Raw genomic sequence first — 26,184 nt, 5'->3', positions numbered from 1 at the left:
CACTCACCCCCCTTTTCTCTTTTAAACACAAAGCTTTGTTTTCCGTTGAGAACAAAAGCGGAGAGATACAAATACTATCAGGGAAGGGAGGGGGGAAAAATAACTGATTAACAGGATTGCAAACACAGAGCGGGCTGATCTCTAGACAGCTGAGAAGTGGAATCAGGCGCCAGGATATCCACTGAACTCATAAAAACAACAGCAGGTGAGCAAGAAACATACAGGCTAGTCCTTGACTTACAACCACAGTTGAAACCAGTGTTTTTGTTGCTCGGCGAAACAGTCGTTAAATGAATGTTGCTGCATGTTACCAGCTTCCTTGCCACGGCTGTTAAATGAATTTTCTGCAGTTGTTAAGTCAGTAATACAGTTGTTAAGTGAATCCCACTGCTTGTCAGAAGGTCGCAAAAGGCGACACGGTGACCGTCATAAATAAGAGCCAGTGGCCAAGCATCCAAATTTTGATCACGTGTCTCTGGGGAAATACCGCAGTGGTCATAAGAATGAAAAAGAAAACAGTCCGGAGGGCTGCTTGTCACTCCGAACGGCCACTAAGTGGATCGTCGTTAAGTCAAGGACTGTCTGTATTTTGGTACGGATTGGTGGCAGGTGGCATCATTCCTCTTGCTGGGGACCAAGCAGGAGGTTGGGCTTGAGGACCTCAAGGGCTCCTTTCAACTCTGCTGATCGAGGAACTCTCAAAGCAATCGCTTAGGGTGGAGCTCGACCACCGCACCATCCATTTCCCCCACCTGGGGGAATAGATAAGAAGTAAGGTGAGTGGTGTGATTCAATCGGTGTAACAACCAGTACGGTCAGCCTTTAGAAAAGATCATTTTTAGCTCTAATACTTTCCTTTTGCTGCATCCCCGGTGAATAAAACAGCTGATGCTCTGCCCCGCGAATCAGCTGTGCTCAAAAACAAGGAAATAAAGCACAGAAAAAAAGGGCAGAGGTGAGTGCGCGGGATCAAATGATCACCGGAACTACCAGTTTATCCAAACTGGTCCAAACCGGTAGAATCCCACCCCTGAGTAAGGTCCAAAGAACCAGCTCTTGTTAGAACATCAAGTCGAGGGGTTCTCGTGGGGTTCCCCAAAGTCTTACGGGCTTTGGAATTTATTGTTTTGGTTCTTATTTCACATTCATGTTGTTTTGATGCTTCAAAGCTGCTGGGTCGCTATACCCCTCTCGTCTGCCATGCTAACTTCATCACCAACAAGCCGCTAATTGAATTCCATATTTACGACTGGAGAATAAAATCATTGGACCCATTTGGAATAAATTTTTATGACTTCGCACTCAGCCCGCTGACTCAGCAAGCGGAGACAACGCTTGACTATAACACTTTATGGGAAAGATTAAATGACATTAAAAAGAAGGACCAATTGGGGACATGATAACAGTCTTCCAATATTTGAGGGGCTGCCACAAAGAGGAGTGGGTCAAGCTATTCTCCAAAGCATCTGTGGATAGAAGAAGAAGCAACGGATGGAAACTCATCAAGGAGAGAAACAATCTAGAACGGAGAAGAAACTTCCTAACAGTGAGGACAATTAACCAGTGGAAGAGCTTGCCACCAGAAGTTGTAGGTGCTTCATCACTGGAGATTTTAAAGAAGAGACTAGACAGCAAATTGTCTGAAACGTTTCAGGGTCTCCTGCTTGTGCAGAGGGCTGGACTAGAAGACCTCCAGGGTCCCTTCCAGCTCTGGTCTGATTCTGATTCTGACATAAGAAATGACAGCTCCAAAAAAATCTCACCCTGATTCTGTGCAGTCATCTTCTTTTTTTCTCCAGTTCTGGAAATCAACAATCAAGCGAGCATATTCTTTCTACAATACAACCTGTCCACATTTAATGACCACAGTTGGGACTGGCATTAAGTGAAACAGTCACTAAGTGATTTGACTTCAGCTTTCCTTTGCTTTACAGACCTATTGTAGGCTCAAGTCACAGAGGGACTTTTTCGTCACTATCTTGCTATCCTGCAAGCAGTCACTAAATGAGGCAATCACTAAACAAGGACTATGCCGTCAGGACTAAGAGCTCAGTATTGCTCGTTGCCTTCCAGGGATTTGAAGCCCGTTGTTATTCCAAATAAAAATTTATGCAATCGGGTTGCAAGCACAACACTCAAAAGGAGAACTTTTTGTCATAAGGAAAGAAAAAGAGTCAGGTTTCTAGTCCTCAGGACGATAGAGAGCTGCAAGAAGGTCTGAGTGGTATCCAGCAGGTATCTCACACTATGAAGAGACATTGGGAGAGCATCAACCAAGGAGAGGATCTCTTGCTAACGTCTGATGCACTTCCTCTTTCTTCGTGATGAACAAGTGCAAAGTGAAATATGCAAATAATAGACAAAACATTGAATGGAACTTTCTTGGGCAGAAGTTTTGCTTAGCTCCTATTAGCATCAGATGCACACTTGGAAACTTCTCGTTCTGAGCTACAGGATGAGCCTGTTTTGCAGCTGACTAGAGACCAATCAAGGACTGACTTTTAGGAGGTCCTGAAGTTGACCCTATGCTTAAGGACAGGGTTAGAGATGTTCCTTAATGTCCACCTAAAACGTGTGCAAACAGCTCTTGAACCTTCCTTTGCCAGGGTCAACAGCAAAATCCATCAAATTATCCCATTCCCTCTCCTCGTTGAGGTGTCTGCTGCCCCATTTCTTCCTTGGTTGGTCCTACCAGAAGACCGGCCAACGAGTTTTGGAGTCCTTTCATCATGGATCAAGAGAAAAGGAGAGAGTCATGGGAAGGTTCTCAAAGACTAAGAGGATTTAAGCTTGCTTGGTCAACTCATCTGAGGACTTCAACCACTTCCTCCAAGTTTCTCCCTTTCATTGGAGATGGTCATCCTCCAGACGTCCTTCTTCTCAACCCACAACTCATTGGCAGTGCTTGGATGTCCCCTTAGCTCTTTTCTCCCTTAGAGGTGAGCGGAGGACTCCTACACAACACTTCCTTTCTGCTTCTCGCAGGAGGAACTGTTCTGAGAACCGTCTCTGAGCCGAAGAGAAGGGGAAGTGAGGCAGGCCGGGCCTTCCCTCCCTGCTATAAATAGGCCCCAGGTCTGCAAAGGAGTGTGAGGGGGGTAGGCGGGTGTTTCCGGAATCATGCTGCATTGCCCTACGATGTCCTGTGCCTCGGAGGGGCACCCACAAGGCAGGAGAAAAGGCAGAAGTTGGCACCGCTTGCAGGAGAGATAAAGAAATCCGTGGAGCAGCTGGTGAAGGGACTCGTCAAGTGGCCCAGAAGAAGGAGTTGGGCATCCTCGCCTTACGGGACACATCGATATCCAGACTTCTGGTGGAGTTTGAAGGTAGTGTCCTTGAGTTCTTGAGTTCCTTGTGTGGTTTCTCCCCCGGTGGAGATTTGGCCGGGGGAGGCACGATCCTTCCTGCCCCTTTTGTGTCTTGGTGAAGTGATCAGGTGACATGATTCTGGGGCCATTGGTGCTGTCTGGATATTTTGATTGACCAACCAATAATTCTTTGATTTGCTGGGGGAAACGGGAATCCAAGTCTCAAGTCCTACTCTCCAGTCTTAGCAAGATGGAAAGTCCTTCAAACCTCCCCATGGAAAGTTGGAGAGATCTTGCTGATTTGTGATCGTGCCAGCTCAGCAAGACAGGGATCCATTGCTCTCCATGGATCTGGTCCATGTGGTGAGCAGACACGGCCATAGACCAAGGGATCTTCCTTGGCAGAGACACTGGGGTGGGCGATCCTTGGGAAGGCGGCAACCTCCCTTGGCTTCTCAATGCAGACAGAAAGTCTCCTTCCAAATAGTTGGATCGGCCCGGGTCATGGGATTAGGCAGGACCAGGTCAAAATGTGTTGCCCTTTTCATGTTAATTTCATCCGTCTTCAGTTCCTTTGTTTCAATGCAGTTAATAGCTTGCTCTTCCTGTACTTCACTCGTTTCCTTCACTTGTTAATAAAATGCCATTGGACCACCATTTTTAAAGAGGCTGCGACAGATGGAAATGTGATAGATGATTTGGGGTCTCCTACAAACCCTTGGAGGCCTCAGGCTGTTGATCTCTGCAGTACAGATGGAGGGACACCATCCTTGAGGTTCTTGAGATGAATTTCCTCAAACTGGTGTGCTTCTGACCTGGAATTGCAATGTATACAATTCCTAAGAAGTCTTTGATTTGCTGAACATGGGAAAGTTTTCTAATTCTTGTTCTTAGTTTGGCTCCTAGTTGTGAGCTGGTTAGTTGGCTCCATGGACAGTCGATTTGCCTCTTGACCCATTGACATTCCCATTGAGCTGCATTGAGTGCCCAAAGAGCTGCCGTCATCCAGGTCATTGTATACTCTCAGTCATCCAGGTCAGGTTTGTCCCAAAGATGCTTTTTCAAAAGGCAACTGTACTTTCTTTGTTTCCCGTTGAAGACATTTCACTTCTCATCCCAGAAGCTTCTTCAGTTCCAACTGAACTGAAGTCAGAACCGAAGAAGTTTATTGGATGAGAAATGAAAGGTCTTCAAGGGGAAACAAAGAAAGCCTAGTTGCCTCTTTAAAAAAAACACCTTTGCGATATGGGTGGATGTAGAGTCCTCCAGGTTGGAAAGATCTATGTTGGCCAGATGGACTCACTCAAAAGTGCATCAGAAGGCCACAAAAGTTTGTTTCTGCTACACAAAACAGTTAGAGGGTTGTGAGGATTTTAAACTTTATTTCAATTTACTAAATTTATATGCCACCCCTCTCATGGACCAGGCGACTTCTGAGTTCCAGAATTTGACCTTGCATGTTCCTGCAGCAAGCAACTGGTTTAGTTTGCTTTTGCGTTCCATTAACATAGTTTGAACTGTGCTGCCTTCCCAGAGTTTTAATCTAGGGATTTCCCAAGTAAATAAGCTCAGAAATTAGCTGTGAGAAAGCCAAACCTCACCATCTTGGCATCTGGCAGAAAAAAAAGTCAGAGGACAAGAGGGGAAATTAATTAATTCTAAAGTCTCGTTTCTCTACCAAATAGTGTCCCTTTGGCTGTTGTTGTTTTTCCAGAAAAGTCTGGATTTCAAAGGCAAAATTTTCTACACACGCCGTTTCGCTGTTAGCATAATTCCCACTCCCCCTGTCTTTTTGTACGACAACAGCGAGGTTGTGTGTATGTTTGTATGTTTGCATGTGTATAGATTAAAGCTGTAATTAAATGTGAACCTTTCATCTTCTTGTTTGCAACTCCTGAAGTCCCTTTAATTTGAGGCACTCAAATCTCTTCAGTGAGCTATTAAAATTATTATCCTATTAGCTTAATTTGCATGCCCGGAACTAATTTTAATCTTGAAAATACCCAGATCATATCTGAAATCTTGCTGCCTGTATGTACATTCTCATGTGATATTTTTCCCAGGCGCTACTTCCCATCCTGTAATATTTTTCCCTCCTAAATGGGCTTAATCAGTAGGACCAGATTTAGGATCTTTTGAGTGATGTCACAGGCATAAATTAGGTCAGTATTTCTTGACCTTGGCAACTTTTAAGTGTGTGGACTTCAACTCCGCACTCTTCAAAGTCTACACTTGAAGTCCACACTCTTAAAAGTCGAGAGAGATTGAATTACATCGTTCTGCAGATACAAGTTGTGTAACATGCATGTGGATATTGCTCTTCCCACCTCTTATGGGAGCTTCTGCTGGATGTTTACACACCTGTCATAGGTGACACATGAATTCAGGTAGATCTTGACTTACAACCACTCGTTCAAAGTTACAACGGCCCTGAAAAGTGTGACTTATGTCCAGTTCCTTCATCCAGTTTCAACTATTCTTTTTAAAATATCCTTTCTCCAAAAGAGGATGGCTTTTAAGCATCCATCTAGGAAAGCTTTCTACTGGACAGGTTGTACAGTTGGCAAATCTTCTCGGTCTCTTTTCTTTCTGTTGCATTTTGAGGTGCATCATAGAAATTGTTCAGCATTCTCCCTGTCCATTGTTTTTCTGGCATTTCACAAGTCATCTAAGTGGGTCAAAATGGACCGGATTCCGTGGGGTTTTCAGTTCTAGAAATCCAGCTATGTTTTTTTTTTCATTGACTTGACTTGACTTGAGTTGTGTTGACTTGGCTTGAGTTGTGTTGACTTGGCTTGAGTTGTGTTGACTTGGCTTGAGTTGTGTTGACTTGAGTTGACTCTCCACCGATACTAACCATAACTTTGCTGTGTTTAAACCAGTGTTTCTCACCCTTAGCCACTTTAAGATGGGTGGACTTCAACTCTCAAAACTGGCTAGGGAATTCCGGGAGTTGAAGTCCACCCATCTTAAAGTGGCTAAGGGTGAGAAACACTGAGCTTAAACTACAGCTCACATGCATCACAGTCCCTGGCAAAACCATACTAAACAGTTGTAGCTTAGCAAGACAGTGAAAGTCCTAGTTCCCTGGTGTGCTCATATAAACCATCATTCAGGTTTAGAGTCCTATCTTAACTGGGGCCAGGCTGAGTTAAGGTTGAGTGAACCGGAGTTAAAACTGCTTTTTTTCACAGGCAAGCTTAAGGATTTCAGCTTGAATCCAAGTAACGCCAAGTGAGTTTGTCAGAGCAGAAACCTCTAACTCAAATGCTATGGGGGTGCCATGTCAGTCAGCAGAGCCTTCTAGGCTGAAAATGGGACTTTCCAGTTGCATTATTGCTTGCTGCAGATGAGCAGCGAGGACGTTCAGAGCAGAAAAAAGCTGGATCCCATCGCCTCCCCTCTCCCGTACAATTTTCTCGGCAGCCTTTTTAATTGCCTCTCTTTCCTGCGGGCCAGGCGAGCAATTTTCCCTCTTTTGGAAGGAAGTAAAACCTTCACTGCATTTTACAGGGGGGACTTAATCCCTCAGGAAGGACAAAAACCTGCTGAATCCTAGCGAAGCTCCTTCTGGATAACGGCAGGTATTTTCACCTGGGTTTCTTCCCTCTCCTTCTATTTTACATGTCATTTTTAATTTGGGTTAACGGCGGGTAGGTTTATTTGGGACATTTTGCATTTTATTAGGGGAAAGATGAGCTGTTCGGAATGCAAACCATCGAAAGTTGTGTGTGTTTGGAAAATACACACGCAAACACACACACACACGGAGGGCATCGATAGAGATTATTCTCAGGGTTTAAAGTCTTTTTTTAAAAAAAAACTCCTTTGTGTTCAGCTCCATTCCTGGTCATTCATCAATAGATCTCTGCAGTTTTCATAAGAGCAGTACAGAAATGTTTTACTCCCATTTTCCTAGTCCGTAGGATGTCCCTAAGATGGCCCGGCATTTCTGCTTCCAAATACAAACCTGGTTTCGCTTCCAAACCTTAGAAAGGTACTGCCATCTCCAGCATCTGTGAAACAGGCTTGTTTTAATAAGGCCCTATGGTTTGCTGCCATATGCCATAAACCGATGCATGAACTAAAAGCATGAAATATGGCTGTATCTTTTCTTCCCAGGAGCTATAGGTTCAGAGCCAAGTTCCTTGGAACCAGCATGTGCAGAAGCTGGGATGATCTCCTATACAGGCCATGATTTCAACTTTAATACCTTGTTTGTGTCTCTCTCTGTGTGTGTGTGTATTTGTGGTGTGTGCTGCTCCTGTCCCCCGGTGAATGGGATCAGTTGGCAATCAGAAGATTAATGTCAGAAACAGAAATCGCTTTGCCAGTCGGACTGAAGAGCAGGGCTTGGCGCAGCTCTGGATTTTAGATTTTCTGGAGAAAAATAAATAGGGGCATTTTCACTTCCCAAATATAAATTTAGCTGCTCTGGCTGGCTGCTGTCCAACCTCTCCTTTGCTTGCAAACAGAGAAGAATGGGCTGTCAGAAAGCTTGAAGTAAGTGCAGGGTGGTTGAAATCTGACGAAAAGTGGCCCGTTCCTGTCTGGGATTTCTTCTCTGTATTCACAGCGTGAAACTTTGGAGCGTTGTTCTTTTTTGTGTGTGTTTGTGACAGCTTAAACATTCTTCCCTCCAAAGATTGAACTTTCCATGGCTGGGGGGCGGGTGGGGGGATTGTCCTTAAATTCATTAAGAATAGCCTCCTTCAAATAGATGCTCTTCTGGTTGGTTGGCTGGTTCATGTGCAGATCTGGAGTATCCCAGGTTGGACAAGGTTACTACAACCTTCCTTCCTCCCTCCCTTCTTCTTTTCCTTCCCTCCTTTCCTTCCTTCCAACCTTCCTTCTTTCCTTCCTTCTCCCTCCCTCCCTCCTTTTCCTTCCTTCCTTCTCCCTTCCTCCCTCGCTCCTTCTTTTCCTCCCTCCTTTTCTTCCAACCTCCCTTCTTTCCTTTCTTCCTTCCTTCCTTCTTTTCTTCCTTCCACTCTCCCTTCCTCCATTCTTTCCTTCCCTCCTTTCTTTTCTTCCTTCCTTCTTTTCCTTCCCTCCTTCTTTCCTCCCTCCCTCCCTTCCTCCCGATTTTGCCAACCCCAGCCTTTCGACTTTAGGGGCACAAGCAGGCCAATGACCTCCTTCAATCGCATGTCCAACATCTCGTTCCCGCTCATGAAACCCACCAGGTGAGGCCGCAGACCCGGTCGGTCCAACCGCAGGACCGTCTCCCGCTGAACCTGCTTCCGCCTGATCCTTCGGAGTGACGTTTCCTTCTCTCCCCTTTGGCGGCATGGAAGCCTAAGGAAGGCGAAACTAGGAGGTGGTTGTATCCCAAAGGCGCTTTTTCAGGAGGCAACTGGACTTCCTTGGGGTTTCCCCCCCCCCCCTTTTTGAAGACGTTTCTCTTCTCATCCAAGAAGCTTCCTCAGCTCTGACAGGATAGAAGCTTCTTGGGTGGTGAGAAGCGAAACATCTTCAAAAGAAAAACAAGGAGGTCTAGTTGCCTTCTGAAAAAGCACCATTGAGACAACTCTGCCCCTTGCAAACCCCCAACAGCCCATCCCTGGTTGTGTTCAGACGCAGGAAGGCAGAGTGTCATCTGTTGGTGACTTATTTGCACAGCAGCCCTCTTTGCTTCCTTGTTACGAAAAAACAGATAAGCGGGATTTTGGGTGGCTGCCCAAACCTCCCTTCCTTTCATTCTCCTTTTTCAAAGCCTGAGTTAGATAAACTGGCGGTGTCATTGCCTGACATTTTACTCACTTCCTCCGTTGGCTGGTTTCCGGCAAAGGAGGAGCTGGTGAAGACCAGAACAGAGTTATGAATGATTTCCCCAAACTGATCAGCCAGAAGGTGCCATCGCAAAGCTGAGCAGACTGGCGTTTCGTTTTTTTTACGAAACAACAACTGAAAAGGCCAGACGCACATTTTGCAGAAAGAGATTTGTGTGCTCGTGTTTGTCTTTCTTTCCTGATCTTGTGAGATCTTGTGCAGTTAGGATCTGGATACCGAGCTTGGAGTGAACCCTGGTTCCCTTTAGCCACGGCTTGTTGTTGTTGTTGTTGATTTCTTGGTGGACTCTAACATTTGCATTTGTTTGGAAAAGAGTGGACTCGTTTGTTAGGAAAAGATTTGGGGGGGGCGTGGTATTCAGTGGGTTTGGCCCAGTTTGGCCAAACTGGTAGCTCTGAGGATCATCTGTGAGTGAACTGGTTCGCTCCAAGGATCAACCTCTGGGCCCTTCCAGCTGACCCGGCTCAATCTGACCTTTATTCCTTGATTTTGAAGCTGCTTCGTGTGCTACAGCGGATTGCCGTGTTTCAACTGTTGAAGACGCAGGGAGAGTACAGGATTGCAGAAGGTCAGTAGGAAATCCTCTGTACGTGTGCAAGCGCACGCAAAGCACACACACACCAAGCCACGCCCACAGAACCGGTGGTAGAAAATTTTGAATCCCACCACTGGAGCGGGTGATGTGAAAGCCCACCTGGATTGTTAATCTGTGGCCATTACGTCGGCCAGTTTCTTTTGAGTAAACTTCCTGAGAGTTGCAGACGTTGCTGAGTGTGATTGTTTCACTCCAATACAAGCCCCTCCCTTTTGTGCGTTGCAGGCAGAGAGAGCAATACAACTATCAGTTTTCAACCTGTCTGATTTTGTGATCGTTTTTGCAAACGTAGAGGTGCTTAAGTGAGCCCATTGTAAACTCAGTCAGATTTCTGGCACAAAAAAAAATCATAAATCACAATCACATAACTGTGGGATGCTGCAAACAGACATAATTGTGGGGCAGTTGCTGAGTGCCCCAGCAGGAACACGGGGGCATCAGAACTTTGAATCTGGGTCATAAGTATCTTTTGGGGAGGGGTTCATCAGAACTTTGAACGGTTGTTAAAGAGTTGGTCCTCAGTCGGGGATCATCCATATTCCTCTTGATGGAGTAGAGTGCTTCCGTTTATCAATAGTGTGTTTGTAACTCAGGGTTGAACTGAGGAGTAATTGATGCTCTCTGCACTTGACTGTTTTCTTGCAGACATTTTATTACCCAACTAGGTAACATCATCAGTGCTAGAAGGGGGTGGATTTGTGGAGAGGAGGAGGAGGAGGACTGTGGGCACCTTGGTGCTCCCTGACCTTGGTTGTTTTCTTGCAGACATTTCACGACCCAACTGAGTAACATCATCCATGTTAGAAGGGGGTGGGGTTTGCTCTCTGTCTCCCTTCCAACTGATGATGTTATCTAGCTGGGTCATGCAACGTCTGCAAGAAAACAACCAAGTTCAGAGAGCACCAAGGATTCTTCAGAATGCAAACCTTTTTGCAAAATTAAGATTACTTTGTACAATAATCCTGTTTGGAAGGGAAGGAAAAAAAAAACAATAAGCTCACTGTTGTTGCTACGATTTGAACATTTCAAAGCCTGCACAGGGGAACTCCAGCCTTTGTTCCTGGTCAGCCCACATGGCTAATTTCACATCTGCCATGGGAAAATGGCGCCAGGAGGTTTCCATGACACTCGGGCACTTGAGACAGTTTCGTGTCATCCCTGAAGTGGCACTCAAATCAGAGGCTGTGAGAACAAGTGGGATAAAGTCCATGCATATTGCAGCTATTTAAAGCTCTCCTGGTGGTTGGTTAAGGTGAAGGCCGGGATAAGTTTTGCAAAAGAGAAGGAGGGAGAAAAGGGGAAGGAGATGGAGACAAGCGAGAACTTCAAGTTCATCAGGCAGGATGAAGATGAACAGCAGAAGGATGAAGCTTCTCTTAAAAGCCCCAAGTATCTGGTTGACATCTTCCCAAACACTTTGATTTCTTCTCTTAAAGTGCCGAATAACAATTTTGTACCTGTTTTGATCGCCGAATAACCATTTTGTACCTGTTTTGATTGCCGAATAACAATTTTGTACCTGTTTTGATCGCCGAATAACAATTTTGTACCTGTTTTGATCACCGAATAACAATTTTGTACCTGTTTTGATCGCCGAATAACAATTTTGTACCTGTTTTGATTGCCAAATAACCATTTTGTACCTGTTTTGTAAGCTATTCCCAGTTTGCAGGGAATTGGGGACATTGAAAGGCCACTGATTTAGCTAAGCAAGTCCCAAGAAAACCTTCTCCCTGCCTCAGTTTTCCTACATTTGTGCATAATGTGCAAATATTCACTCTATTTTCCTTGGGTTTAAGGGTATTATTTTCCAGAACCATTCTCTTTATTTCTACCCTACGGGTAGTCCTGATTTACGACCATTCATTTATTGACTGTTTGAAGTCACCACAGCCCTGATTGATGACTGTTTTGTAGAGTCTCCTCCTTGGGCAGGGGTTTGGACTAGAAGATCTGCACGGTCCCTTCCAACTCTGTTAATCTGTTAAAAAAATATGCCCACAGTCGTGTGATCAAAATTTGGCTGCTTAGCAACTAGCTCATATTGATGACGGTTGCAATGTCCTGGGGTCATATGATCACCTTTTGTGAGATTCTAACAATGGGGAAGCAGATTCACTTAATCCCCATGTTACTGAACAACTGCAATGACTCACTTAACAACGGGGGCAAGAAAGATCATAAAATGAGGCAAAACTCACTTAACACCTGTCTCGCTTAGCAACGGAAATTTTGGGCTCAAAATGTAAGTCAAGGGATTCCTGTACATGCCCTGCAAAACACTCTAGTTTTCAACCCCAAACCCAGTACCACAGCATACAACGAACCCTCCCATTCGCATCCCCAATCTGGCATCGCAACATTTGTTTTACATTTACCGATGACTACAGCAAACAACCAAGGAGGCATTGCACGTCTCATCTTACTCTCTGGGACAGGTTTCTGCTAAGCCCTCACTTTGCCTCATGCCTGCATTATTTCTATCATCACAGCTTCCAGCAGCCAACATTCAAACCCCCGTGGATGCAAAAACCTTCCGCAATTAATCAATTCTCTAAAGCCTCAAATGGGCCGTCCTTTTTTCATAAGCCATGGTTTGCTGGATAAACAACAGATGGTTGGCTCTGCAGCCCTGTCATTGGCTAACCCCCATGTTTGCTGACGGTGAGGTGGATTTTCTGCCGGAATGGATGTTCGCACTAGCAATCATTTCTCTGTCTTACTGTACATTTTACTTATTTGTAACAACCACGGGGCTGGCGGGAGGCTGCATAGCATCACCTCCCCAATGCTTATGACCACAGCTGGATCAACACTGAATATGTTTTCTTTGGCCCTCGGTGATCTTCCTTGTCTCCATTCACTTATCTTCGTGACTCTTTTTTTCTCCTCTGTGTAAATGCCAACACGGTGCTTGCTGCAAGCAAGTGCGAGCCGCTGGCCTGTTTCATTTCAGGGAGGGATTCTGCACCTGTATATAGACAAGACTATCAGAGCAATGCCAGGAAGAATTGACTGTGAGGGACAATTTAAGAGGAAGTTCTAATGTTCTAATATTCTTTTCACCTTCTCTACTGCCCCCTCTTATTAGTATTAATATTATTAATCTGTCACTTTGCATGTACACTGAGAGCTTGTGCACTAGAGACAAGTTCCTTGTGTGCCTAATCATACTTGGTCAATAAAATATTTCTCTTCTCTTCTCCTCTCTTCCCCTCTCCTCTCCTCTCCTCTCCTCTTCCCTTCCCTTCTTCTCTTCTTTTCTCTTCCTTCCATCTTCCTTCTTCTCTTCTCTTTCCTTCCTTCCATCTTCCTTCTTCTCTTCTTTTCCCTTCCCTTCCTTCCATCTTCTTTCTTCTCTTCTCTTTCCTTCCTTCCATCTTCCTTCTTCTCTTCTCTTCTCTTCCCTTCCTTCCATCTTCTTTCTTCTCTTCTCTTTCCTTCTTTCCATCTTCCTTCTTCTCTTCTCTTCCCTTCCATCCATCTTCCTTCTTCTCTCCTTTTCTCTTCTCTTCCTTCCATCTTCCTTCTTCCCTTCCTTTCCCTTCCCTTCCATACATTCTGTTCTGTTCTATTCTTGCCAGCTTGACGTTCGCTGAGGTTCTGTGAAGGAATTCCTTCTCTCTTCCTGTTGCTCCTGCGTTTGGGGCAGTGCCAAATCAGTAGACAAATCAGCAGCCTTGTTGTATGTTGCACTGGGGACAAAAGGTTGGGAACCATCATTCTAAGACCATCCATAAAACCTGGATCTCTAAGCTATCTAGCTTGCAGTATCAATCTCCTGGCTTAGTACACCACTTGTCCGCACACAAGATGTTCAGCCGTGTTATTCTGAGGCCTCCTGCATACGTTGATTTTCTAGGTTATCTTTCGAAGCCTCCTGCTATCTAGGTTAGCCTTTTTCCTCCATTAAGTGAAAAGCAAAAAAAAAAAAAGGCTGAAAAAAGAGGTTTCTGTTGCTGTTTGGTGGTGCAATTTAGAGAAAAGATATGCAGTCTCTAAGAAGTGCACTTCAGATCATAGCTGAAAAACCAGTGGTAAAAAATTAATGAATGGCCATCCTTAATTGCAACCTAAAAATACTTGTTCAAAGGGAGAAGAAGAAAAAACCCATGCAAATGGTGCTTTTTATTTTTCAGAAGGGAAGTGAATATGGCTGTTGAACTTTTAGTTGGTCCTTTGCTTTGAGGTAAAGCATCAGGACACCTGATAAACATGCATAGAATCTATGAGAGTTTGTGCCATAATAAAACTGCAAAATTTTGCACAGTTGCCTTCCTTCCTTTCAAATTGGTGGGGGCTGCAGCTGGGTGTTGACTACTCTGCCCAGAAGGCACAGCCTCACTGCCATCTGGGAAAGGCCAGGCTGGAAAAGTGAAATACTTAAGAGTTTACTACACCAGACCCATGAGATTGAGTAGTAAGTCCAAGTTACTCAGCTTCTTTCATGTCCCCATTGACATTGTCTTCTCTTAGTAGCAAGTCATCCTGCCAAAATCCCACTCACTACTTTTATACAGCTCAGCATCTCCTAACCCCAGATTGTGGAGTATAGTGTTGATTGATTCTTGCAAAACAGAACTGGCATTCAGACAAATTAGCCATCAGCGAGATAGTTGTTAAGTGCGTTTTGCCCCAACTTACAAATCTTTCTTGCCATAAGTGTTAAGCTAATTGTTGCAGTTGTTCAGTTAGTAACACAGGCTCAGTTGTGGTTGTAAGTCGAGGATTACCTGTATGAAATTCAGTGCAAGTTACACTCGGTCAATTCTCTTTTCGTAAACCTTCTTCTCCTGGACAAGATGTGGGATCTTTCTAGACCAAAACTATCCTTTTCTTTTCTCTACACTTTCTTTAAGGGAGAAACGTGGAAAAATGGACGACTGTCTCGAAACCCTGAAGGACGAAGAGGAAGCTCTGTGGGAGAACGTCGAATGCAATCGTCATATGCTGACCCGTTACATCAATCCCGCCAAGCTGACCCCGTACCTACGCCAGTGCAAAGTCTTGGATGAGCAGGATGAAGATGAGGTCCTCAACTCCCCAATGCTCCTCTCCAAAATCAACCGAGCTGGTAAGACAAGCCACCAAGCTCAGAGAGCACCAAGTAACCACTATACCAAACCAATTATCTCCAGAATTATTAGCAGCAGAGGTGGGATTCAGCCGGTTCTGACCAGTTCTCGAGAACAGGTAGTGGAAATTTTGAGTCATTCGGAGAAACGGCCAATCCCACCTCTGACTGGCCCCACCAACTCCATCTCTTCTCTGCCTCCTGTTGATGTAATTCCCCATAAGGAGAATGAGCGCATACAGGGAGACGTATTTGAGAGAAGTGTTTGAATAACACACACACAGTACAGATACACTGTACAGTAAATGTAGGTTTTTACTTCCAGAAAGGTTTAAGCAAAGTCCAAAATAGGCAGTCCAAAGTCATTCACAGGTAAAATCAGTCAGTTTTCAATCTAGGGATAATCCAAATATCAAATTCCAGTGTCAAAAACAGTTCAGTATCAGACTTACATTAAATCCAGTAATATCGGTCAATTAGAAGAAATGGAGGAACAGCAATACTTTCCAACAGAAGGAAACAGAGATACACTCACACTCTCTTCTGAGACTCAGACTGAAACAAACCAGGTTTCTGGCTCCATCTCATGGCCGTTTGAGAAACCACACCTAATTACAGTTTTGCATTTTCTTAAAGTTACAGTTTTAAAATGTTTATCCTGGTTTAGATATTTCTAACCCAAATAGCTGTTAGGTGACTCATATTCCTAACACCTCCCATTGAATCCCAGTTGATCAGCTGGGTCTTCTTTGGTTGCCTTGCACAGGAGAACGGAGCTGGAAAACAAGACAGTGAGGTGGGGAGGGAAGGGGGATTTTGCAGTAACCCTCCCCTGCCACGCCCACCAAGCCAAGCCACGCCCACCAAGCTACACCCACCAAATTGGTAGTAAACATTTTTGAATCCCACCACTGATTAGCAGCACAATATATAAAGTTGTAATCTTAACCAGCCTGGAGAAAAAAAATAATAATCATGTTGGAGAGACTAAGCTGCACATAGTAAGAGTTTTAGACTGCTTCACTAGCCTTCCTTAGAGACACAGTACTTATTCTCTCTTTAGCTAAGCCTTTAAAGGTCAATTAGTTTATCATTCAGGTTTTATTACAATTGCCTTTATTTTATTCTTGGAAACTGTAAAAGCCACCTTAAATGTTAATTTTTAGTAGAAGGACAGCATATCAATTTGGTGTTTAAACAAATGGCATTAAATTCCGGAAGGTTTATATGCAGTGCATCAGTTCTGCTAAATGTTATGCATAAGGCTTGTTCTGTCTTGCCTTGATATTCTGCAGAATTTTTTTTTTAATGGTGTATTCTTTTGAGTAGTTTTGGTTGGTGCTTAGAAAAGGTAATTTCACAGCCTGCATTTCAAATATATATTTTTTTTCCACATGTTATACAGCTGCAATCATTCTTCTTCTGCCATGTTCACATCTTCTTATCCCATTTGTAATTTTGGTCTCAAAGCGAAATGGTCTATTTTAGTAACCAGATCAATGTTTGGCCTTGTTGTAGGTCGTCTTCTGGACATCCTTCATACAAAGGGAGAGAGGGGCTATGTGGTTTTCTTGGAGAGCCTTGAATTTTACTATCCTGAACTCTACAAATTAGTGACGGGGAAGGAACCCACCCGGCGTTTTTCCACTATCGTTGGTAAGTGGGGTTCACTTTTGGGGGAGTCTGTTTTTCCGTGCAATCAATATAGGGGGAATCCTTTATAAACTTTCTTGGTTCTTTGTTGCTTGGAGCAGAGTCCAGGCAGAGAACTAGAAATGTACGATACTAGGTTTCTGATATATCATACAGATAATCTTCAACGTACAATGACAATTGGGACAAGAATTTCCATTGTCTGTGGAAATTCTCAGTCATCCAAGTCATGGTTTTCCGAAGATGCTTATTCAAGAGGCAACACGGCTTTCTGGTTTTTCTTTGAAGACATTTCTCTTCTCATCCAAGAAGCTTCTTCCGTTCTGATTGGATGGTGGGGAATGGAAGGATTTCTACTCCTTGCAGACAGCTGGTCATTTGCATCCTTTTTAGAGAGTCCTTGAGGCCACTTGGACCCAAAAGGCTCCACATCCATCTGCACTACTCAGGTGACCTTGAGGAGACAGATAAACATCCAGGTGACCTCAACAACTCTCTAAAAAGGATGCAAATGACCAGCTGTCTGCAAGGAGTAGAAATCCTTCCATTCCCCACCATCCGGTCAGAGCTGAAGAAGCTTCTTGGATGAGAAGCGAAAGAACTTCAAAGAAGAACCAGAAAGCCCAGTGGCCTCTTGAAAAAAAAAGCACTTTTGGGAAAAGAATCCCAAAGTGAGTCACATCCAATTTTACAACTGTTTGCCACAGTTGTTAAGTGAATCCAACTTCCCCAATGACTTTGCTGGTTGGAAGATGATATGTCATACAGATAATCCTCAACATTCAACCACAGTTGGGACAAAAATTTCCATGGCTAAGAAAAGCCGTTGCTAAGTGAGTTACACCCAATTTTGCTACCTTTTTGCCACCATCATTAAGTGAATCTAGCTTCCCACTATGACTTTGCTCATTGGAAGCTGGCTGGGAAGATTACAAACGGCAACCCCTGGGATGCTGCAACAGTCATAAGGGCAAGGACCGGTTGTAAGTTACATTTTTCAGTACCTTTATAACTTTGAATTGTCCCTAAATGATTGATCATAAGTAGAGAACGACCTATATTTGCACACATGAAAAATAAAAATCAAACTTTTTCAATGAAGGGTCTCTCTTGGGCTTCACCTTATTCAATCTGGGCTGTTCTTAGATCTGTTGGTCTAGAGGTTCTTTTTGGGCCAGAGTGTTTAGTCCCATTCTGGTCGATTGAACGCTTCCCGCTACTGAGCGCGATCAACTTGTTGTGATGACTTACGTTGTACTGGTTTCTTTCTCTGTTTTCATCGTAGTAGAAGAGGGACACGAGGGTCTCACTCACTTCCTGATGAATGAGATCATAAAGCTGCAGCAGCAAGTCAAGACGAAGGACGCCCAGCGCTGTGAGCTCTTGGCCAAATCTCGCCAGATGGAAGACGAGAGGAAGCAGCTGAAACTCAACAAGATCGAGCTGCTTACGTTCCAGGAGAGATACAACAAAATGAAAGAGGAGAGGAACAATTACAACGATGAGCTGATCAAGGTGAAGGATGAGAACTACAACCTGGCGATGAGGTATGCCCAGCTCAGCGAAGAGAAGAACATGGCCGTGATGAGAAGCCGAGACCTTCAGCTCCAGGTGAGAGGAAGTTCTTCAGAACGTGGGGTTCCATCTTTGCATTAGGTGATCATTTCATCCGTGGTCCATGTTTTTAATAAATCACCAGTGTTTGATTCATATATCACCTCCAAACAAAGAAAGCACTTTAGGATTTAAATGGCATCCTTGAATGAATGGGTTGACAGGCTATATTTGAGGCCATCATGTAGGAGGTGGTAGCAAGAAATCTGTGGCTTTCCAGATTTATGATGATGATGATGTTATCTATTCAATCATGTCTGCCTCTTGGTCAGCTAGGGTTCTCCACATCTTCTTTCCTGTACACTGTAGGTGGGGTCAGCTTTGATGGTGTCCAGCCACCATGTTTTTTGGTGGCCTGGTTTCCTTTTACCGCTAACTGTTCCAAACCGACTTGCTTTCTCTAGTGAATTCCCCCACACGACACGGCTGAAATAAGTGATGCCACATCCAACAAAATCCCAAACCAACATAACCAATGGTTAGAGATCTTCAGAAGTAGTGTTCAATGGCAACTGAATAGAATATGATCTTCTAGACTAGAAACTAGAGTTTTACACAGCTCACGGACACCTAGAGGAGTTGGATTTCAGCACCTGGAAATTCTGAGAATTGTTGTCTCCATGCTTGATTGTGAAAGTTAACTTGGATAACTCTATGATGAAAACCTTCATCTAACTACTAATGGCATGCTTGGGGTCTCTGCTGCATTCTTTAGCCCTGTTGAGTAATGTCTGAAATGGCTTTAAATTGGCTCTGTTGTTTCTCCCGCTTGCAAAATTGTTGTTGAAGTCATTATTCCTGTCTCTGCAATATGTCTTATAGAAAATTAACCAGTGTCCTTCATTCTGGTTTGAAAGTACCTAGGATGGCTTGGGGAATTCAATTTGGAGACCATCTCAACAGATGGAACCGAGGCTGTTTATGGCACCATATGGAGCAAGGATTTCTTCTGAAGACAGGACATACTTGATGATTGATATCTCTTTATTTATCTTGCCTCTCTGTGGGGCTCCCTTAGATTGACAAGCTGAAGCACAAATTGAATAAAGTGGAGGAAGAATGCAAGCTGGAGAGGAACCAGTCATTAAAACTCAAAAACGATATTGAAAACCGTCCGAAGAAAGAACAAGTTTTGGAACTAGAGCACGAAAACGAGGTGCTGAAGACCAAAATTCAGGAGCTGCAATCTATAATCCAGGTGAGCAATTTTTTCTAGGCTAATATCTGATTATGTAAGGATATATCTTTGCAACTTAAGATGGGCGAGTACAGGAATTGGGAAGAATGGTCAACCTTAATCCAACCCTAATCCAGATTTCTGCTACTTGCAAGCTACCGTTGACCTGAGTGCAGAGTTTGACAAGAATTGGAAAGTTGAGCGAGAATAGGAGAGAACCAAAATTATTGTCTTGCTGGGCAGAACTCACAGGTATCCTTGAGAAACCTCTAAAGTTACACCTTCCTCTTTAAAGGTTGGATGGGTTGCTGTTGGTCCATCTTCTGGAACCAGCTGCTCCCCAGCTCGGTTGGATCCAATTCCTAGATGTTTATGGAGCTTCTCCACCATCCAAGTCATGGTTGTTCCAAAGGTGCTTGTGCAAAAGGCCACTGGACTTCCTTTGTTTTTCCTGGAAAACGTTTCACTTCTCATCCAAGAAGCTTCTTCAGTCCCTTCAGAAGAAGAAGCTTTTCGGATGAAAACTGAAATGTTTTCAAAGGGAAAAGATTCCCAAGAAATTCCAGTTGCCTTCTACAAAACCACCTTTATGGGAGATTCAGTTCCTAGAATTTCTAGCTCAGGTGGCCCTGGGTTAGAGAGTGTCCACTTAAGGACAGATCCTGGAGGAGATATTCCAAGATATTCCAGTTTAGTTCTGCAAAAATGTGTTGAATGGAAATGTTCTTTGCGTTCTAGGTCCCACAAGGAAGTGGATCAGTAAACTCAACACTTAGGGAGCAGTGTCTAATTCAGAAATGTCCTGGGAAACAAAAGAAAAAATGCAGATTGATCGCTACTGATGTTAACACTTTGCTCATCCTTTCCATGTTTGCAAACTTAGGATGCAACAGAAAAATCAGCGGAAAACTTTGATCTAAAATTTTGATCTGCAATAGCGGTTTATTTATTTTCATCTTCTATCGCGCCAAGGGCATCTGAAATTAGAAAATCTTTCACTTTTCAATCAGTCCACAACACTCTTTTCCCTTCCCACTCAATCTATACCTGTTCCTCCTTCCTTACTACAGGCTGGGAAGCCAAGATTGCCAGATTCTGACAAAGCCATCTTGGATATCCTGGAACATGACCGCAAAGAAGCTCTTGAGGATCGCCAAGAGTTGGTCAATAAGATCTTTAATCTCCAGGAAGAGATCCGTCATGCAGAAGACCTCCGGGATAAGGTAAAATAGAAACCCAGAAGTAGAAGGAACAATGAAGAGAAATTCAGGGTTGTCCTAGATCTACCTAATTTAGAGTCTTTATTTTATTTTACTTTATTTTATTTTTATTTATTTATTTTTGTCAATTGCTTACAAGATAATAGGTATAAGTAAAAACATAGTTATGAATACATGGATACATATAAGAAAAATAAAAAATAAAAATAAAAGAAACAATAGGACAGGGATGGTAGGCACTTTGGTGCGCTTATGCACGCCCCTTACAGACCTCTTAGGAAAGGGGTAAGGTCAATAGTAGACAGTCTAAGGTTAAAGTTTTTGGGGCTTAGGGAAGAAACTGGATGGACCCTCATCTCCGTTTATTTCCTTGTAGTACCTTGAGGAGAAGCAAGACCTGGAGTTAAAATGCTCAACTCTGGGGAAAGACTGTGAGATGTACAAGCATCGCATGAACACCGTCATGCTACAGCTGGAAGAGGTGGAGAAGGAGAGAGATCAGGTGCTTGAAAATACCTGAGGAACCTCTGCTAGCAGATGCTGAGGAGACGTGGGTGGTGGGACCCCATGGATTACATTCTATTGATGGAGCCGATTCCTTTTTTGTTCACTAGAACACTCATAGCAGGGAATATCTTTAAATATGCGTGCATATAAAAGAGCAAAATGAAACAAATCCCAAATATTACAATCATTAATGCACGTAGCCCTGGGATGGAATGTAGCTAGCTCAAACCATTTGATGGGTGGAGGGCTTCCCATCTGAAGGAAATGATGATCTTGAGTCCTTCAGTAGCTGTTTCATGGTGTTGAACTCTTGGTATTGTTTTCTCTCCGGAGGCCTTCCACTCCCGGGACGAGGCCCAAATACAGTATTCCCAGTGCCTGATCGAGAAGGACAAACACCGGAAGCAGATTCGGGAACTGGAAGAAAAAAACAACGACCTGAGGATTGAAATGGTCCGGAAGGAAGCGAGCATCGTCAACCTGGAATGCAAACTCAGACGTCTCTCAAAAGACAACGGTTATGACCAGGTAGCTCTACTCCACTGCTGCTGTTTTGACTGTCCCAATGAAAATTAAGAAGGGCCATCTTAAAGGCTCAATTCTTTTCTTTTTAAAAAATTTTATTGAACAAACACACACAAAAAAGAAAAAGGCATTTAAAAACAATGGACCTGGTGCAATCATCCCAACACCCTTAGTTGTCTTACATCGCTAATTCATATAAAGAATAGTACATATTTACATTTTATATAGGTAGTATATAATATATACATAAACATTAATCATTTTGTATATTTTTTGATCCTTCCTAGTTTCTAACCAGTGATAAAACTTTCCCCATATTTTGTAGTAATCAGAATCATCCTTATTTTTTTAATTCTTGTGTCGATTTATCCATTTCTGCGCAGTTCCAAATTTTCCTAATTATTTCTATTTCACCTGGAGTTTCTTTACATTTCCATTTTTGGGCATAAACTAATCTTGCAGCTGTGATTACATGGATTATTAAATATATGACATCTTTGTCATATTTTCCCACATTAATTCCCAACAAGAAAAATTTGGGTCTATATTCTATTTTAGTTTTGCACATCTCTTCTAACCATTTCTGGATTTTCTGCCAAAACATTGGGGCTTCCTTACAATTCCACCATAGGTGATAATACATTCCAATTTCCTTATTACACTTCCAACATATAGGGGCTCAATTCTTGATCAATGTCCTAGATGAATTCAATTAATCGGTGGGACAACTTACTTCCAGAAGTTATGGATGCTCCATCGCTGGAGGTTTTGAAGAAAAGTTTGGACAGCCACTTGTCTGGAACGATATAGGGTCTTGAGCAATGGGGTGGACTAGAAGATCTCCAAGGTCCCTTCCAACTCTATTGTTCTATGTTTTGGATGGAACTTGCCAGTTTTTAAAACCCATCTTCTTCTCTACTTCCAGAGTTTACCACGGAATTTGCCATTTACCGTGATTTCTCAGATGCTGGAAACCTCCAGACCCAAAACCAATGGCCAAGAGGCAGATGACTCTTCAACTTCTGAAGAATCCCCTGAAGACAGTAAATTCTTCCCCTTGGATCCACCCCAGTTTAGAAGAAGATTAAATATTAAGGGCTTCCAGGTACAATCCATACGGGGGTCTGGTGGCTGGAGGACAATCTTTGGATCATTAGACAGTCAGCTCTCATTCATGGTTGAAACGGGGTTCCAGCTCCGCAGTGAGGGTTGGATTGCATGACCGGGATACCACCTTCCAACTCGACAAGTCCTTCTCAATTTATGATCATTTGTTTAACTCCTATCTTGAGCAGGGGTTGGACTAGAAGACCTCCAAGGTCCCTTCCAGCCCTACAATTCTGTGATTCTATGATTCTAACCTGTAGCTCCTTCGTGATCCTTAGATTTCATGCCATGTTTGGATGCCCCCTTAAGAGTTTTGTAAACTCTACCACATCCGTTCCTCGTATCTCTTGTTTCCCTGGTGTTTTCTTCTTAAATTCGTAATAGTACAATTAGTTTTCCAGAACACCAGAGGGATCTTATAATTAGAACACGGATGCTTCTGTTCCAAAGGAGAGGCCCAAATTCACTTATTACTGTGGGCAAAATGTAAGAGGTGTTTGTCTGATGGGGAACGTGAACACACCTCCTAACTTCAGGTGGGATTTCTTGCTCTCTTTCAGCCTCCAAGAACAAAATCCCCCATCGGTACGAATCGGACATCGGATCTCCAAGGTCAGAGGAACAAAAACTCAGGTTCTTGTACTTGGCTTTTCAGATGTTTCCTTAACATTTAAGTTGTTCCAAAATGATAAGCCCTGTATTATGATCTTTCTTGCCATAGTCGCTAAGTTAGTCACACAATTGTTAAGTGAATCTGGTTTCCCCATTGACTTTGCTTATCAGAAATGAAAGGTGAAAGATGAAAAATGTTCCTAAGTCACTTTTTTCAGTGCCAGTTGTGGCCTGTCAGTTGTCTGACCGGCGGGTGCACAGAAGGCAGAGGAGAGGAGAGCAGTGGAAATCTATGGGCCGGTCCTTGGGACAGAAGAGCCACTGCAGCTAGCAAAGCCCCACCCGAGCTCTGATAATAAAAAGCAGGGGGTGTAGATGAATCGATGTGGCAGACAACTATTAATCTCTGTCCTGCTGGACAGACTTGTTAGCCTGCTGTGAGAGAAAGAGGCCTTTTGCCTGGGCTGACGGCTCTCCTAATAAAGGAATCGTTGATTGATTACACAGTTTGTTGTGTTTGGGTCAAAACAATGGCATTGTAACTCTGTATGGTCCCTGAATGAACTGTTGTAAGTTCAGGACCGCCTGTAAAAAGCCAGAAGGTATTACAAGCCTTCTTTGCACTAAATGATGTGTATGGCACAACTTAAAAGCCAACAACTCAGTTGCTTGTCTTTCTCTCTGACTATCCCCATGTTTGCTGTTAATGATTCAGCTGTCCACAACGAAGAGAAGACTGAGATCAGCTACAGCCACCCTGAAGTGTCTTCTCAACCCATATCCATCAACAACTCCATGGGCAGCTGTGACGTTAGCAAAATTGTAAGGAATTTGAAATCCTTTTTTTTTTGTTACCCAATTATAGTGTGTCTTCTTCCTCTGTTTGCAACTCCAGAAATGAAAGGGTGCTTTTTCCTCGCAACCTGCTGTGTACATTCTTGAATATGATTTATTTTTCCCTGCGTGAATGTTAATAGTTTGCTCTGTTTAACACACACACACACACACACACACACTTGCTATCACCTTTCCAACTTCTAAATTTGTATTTCCCAAAGATATTCCCAGGAATCTTTCCTGGTTATATGTCCCACTAAAACGAAGTTCCACAAGGAGAGAAAACAGGAAAGGTTTTATTATCTGGTTGAATTGCAAAGGTTGGACATTTTTTAAGATGAAGAAGAAGAAGGAAAAACAATTTAAACTTTTGACAGTTGTTTGTGAGATTCCATTGCACAAGAATGGATTCACCAGCTTAGCAGGGGCAGTGAAGTAGAGGGGGGAAAAGGTGTTAATAAAAAAAAAAAGCTATGTGAAGAATAAAAGACACCTTTGGCCAAAGGTTTTCTAAGCAGGAGCTTTCCGGCAGTGAAGTGAACTATTTTTCACTTGGTTGTGTGATGATGACCTGAAGTCATCTGGATTTCTCCTCTGAATTGGTGCTGGTGAGAAGTGCACAGTTGGGGCATCTGCAGGCAGCGGGGTCAAAAAAACTCAAGAAGGCAGCTTTGACTCCAAATCAAAGCCCCACCCAAGGCTAGGCAAGATTTAGGGACTCCCAGTCCAGACCAATGTTTTTTTCTTAACTGTGGCAACTTTAAGGTCGGTGGACTTCAATGCCCAGAATTCCCCAAGCAGCATGGCTAACTGGGGAATTCTGGGAGTTGAAGTCCACAAATGTGTCTCAACCTTGGCCACTTGATGTGTGGACTTCAATTCCCCAAATTCCACAGCCAGCATGGGTGTCTCTGATGGAATCTTGTTTGGATTCCCAGGAGAGTGGATCTGCATTCCAGAGGATCAAGAGGCAACGCAGCTTAGATAGTTGGTGTGATAGAAAGAGGGCGAAGATGGCTCCTCCCTAACAGTTCCCAGGGTATATGGTGCAAGTCACCTGTTTTAGTTTGGCAAGATTGATGTCAGCTTCCAAAAACCAAGAAAGGCACATTGAGGTTCTTCTCAGCAGATTCCTCGCCGGTAGACAGCACTTTTGCCAAACTAAAGCAGACAACTTGTACCATTAAAAACCTACTCAAGGAACCATTGAGAAGGCGCCATCTTCATCCACTTTCTCTCACACAAACTATCTAAACCACATTGTCTTTTCACTCCCTCCCAGGAAATCTCCCCCCCAATAAAATTCCACCACAATGACCACCTTCCAAATATGCTTTCTTTCCCCCAATGACCCTCTCTGCCCCCTTTCTAGGGTTCCCTAACACCCATTATTTTTAAGTCTACGTTCTCAGTTTTGGACAGAACTGCAAAGCTGACCCTGCTCCACATCAACTTTCTGGACTGAGAAAAGATCTCACGAATTCTTCTTGTAAATATCACCCAAACTATTAGGGAATCCATTTCTGCTTGCAGAAAAGACATATTTGTCTGCAGTCCTGGGGACACTCAGCTCAGTTTTTCTGCAAGAGCTCACACATGTTTGCAGACAGAAAGATTAGTGTCAACAGCAGGAGGGACGCTTAAAATCACTCCCCAATGTCTGGGTCCAGAAAACAAAAAAAATCTATTTCTATGAATCAGCTCCACTCAGTGCCTGCACATTGAGTGATTTGATGACAACGGAGGTCTCTGCCAATATCGCACAGTTGCCTTTGTATATTTCTTCTCACAACGCTTTTAATTGTACATGCCCCTCATTTGCTTTTTGTGTTTTCTGATTGATTTTTTTTTCCCTTGCAGGGAACCTTGCTGGGTGTGTGTTGTGATTGCTCAAATTGTTTTGATAGACTTGTTCCATTTCTTCGTCTGTTCGTAATGTTTGACTGCCTTGTCTGTTTGTTTTCCTTGTTGCTGTAAGCCGTCTTAAGCTGCCTCTCTTGTAGACAGCAGAGCCTTGAAATCCTATTAAATAAATATAAATTAAAATAATCTCTCCACGCGCGCACACACACCATTCCAGGGCAAACCCAAGAAACTGATTTCATGGCTTAAATTGAAGTCTTTGGGGGAGAAGGAAGCAGGGGAGGAAAAATAAAACCCCA

At 43.4% G+C, this 26,184-nt stretch overlaps 1 protein-coding gene across 7 annotated transcripts in view; it reads left to right on the top strand.

The window, feature by feature from the left end:
* Nucleotides 1-126: 126 nt before the first annotated feature.
* The window catches only part of CARD11 (caspase recruitment domain family member 11), a 44,747-nt gene continuing 18,689 nt past the window's right edge, over nt 127-26,184 (top strand). The window contains exons 1-11 of one of the 7 annotated variants that reach the window (XM_087912908.1): nt 127-205; nt 14,556-14,770; nt 16,289-16,426; nt 17,709-18,034; nt 19,056-19,235; nt 20,285-20,437; nt 20,811-20,936; nt 21,275-21,469; nt 22,392-22,571; nt 23,134-23,185; nt 23,901-24,007. In XM_087912908.1, the coding sequence (XP_087769034.1) occupies nt 14,572-14,770; nt 16,289-16,426; nt 17,709-18,034; nt 19,056-19,235; nt 20,285-20,437; nt 20,811-20,936; nt 21,275-21,469; nt 22,392-22,571; nt 23,134-23,185; nt 23,901-24,007 (1,656 nt within the window). In that variant the 5' untranslated portion in view covers nt 127-205; nt 14,556-14,571. Of the gene's footprint in view, nt 777-3,011; nt 3,327-7,240; nt 7,306-14,555; nt 14,771-16,288; nt 16,427-17,708; nt 18,035-19,055; nt 19,236-20,284; nt 20,438-20,810; nt 20,937-21,274; nt 21,470-22,391; nt 22,572-23,133; nt 23,186-23,900; nt 24,008-26,184 lie in introns of those variants that run through there. The other 6 variants (XM_087912910.1, XM_087912907.1, XM_087912906.1 and 3 more) reach the window with 6 other exon arrangements.

Source organism: Pseudonaja textilis, chromosome 14 (assembly GCF_049901715.1).
Source record: "Pseudonaja textilis isolate UNSWEBS1 chromosome 14, rPseTex1.2, whole genome shotgun sequence".
NCBI lineage: Eukaryota > Metazoa > Chordata > Lepidosauria > Squamata > Elapidae > Pseudonaja > Pseudonaja textilis.
The sequence above is the reverse complement of the archived record's forward strand: the minus strand, read 5'-3'. Positions and strand labels throughout refer to the sequence as shown.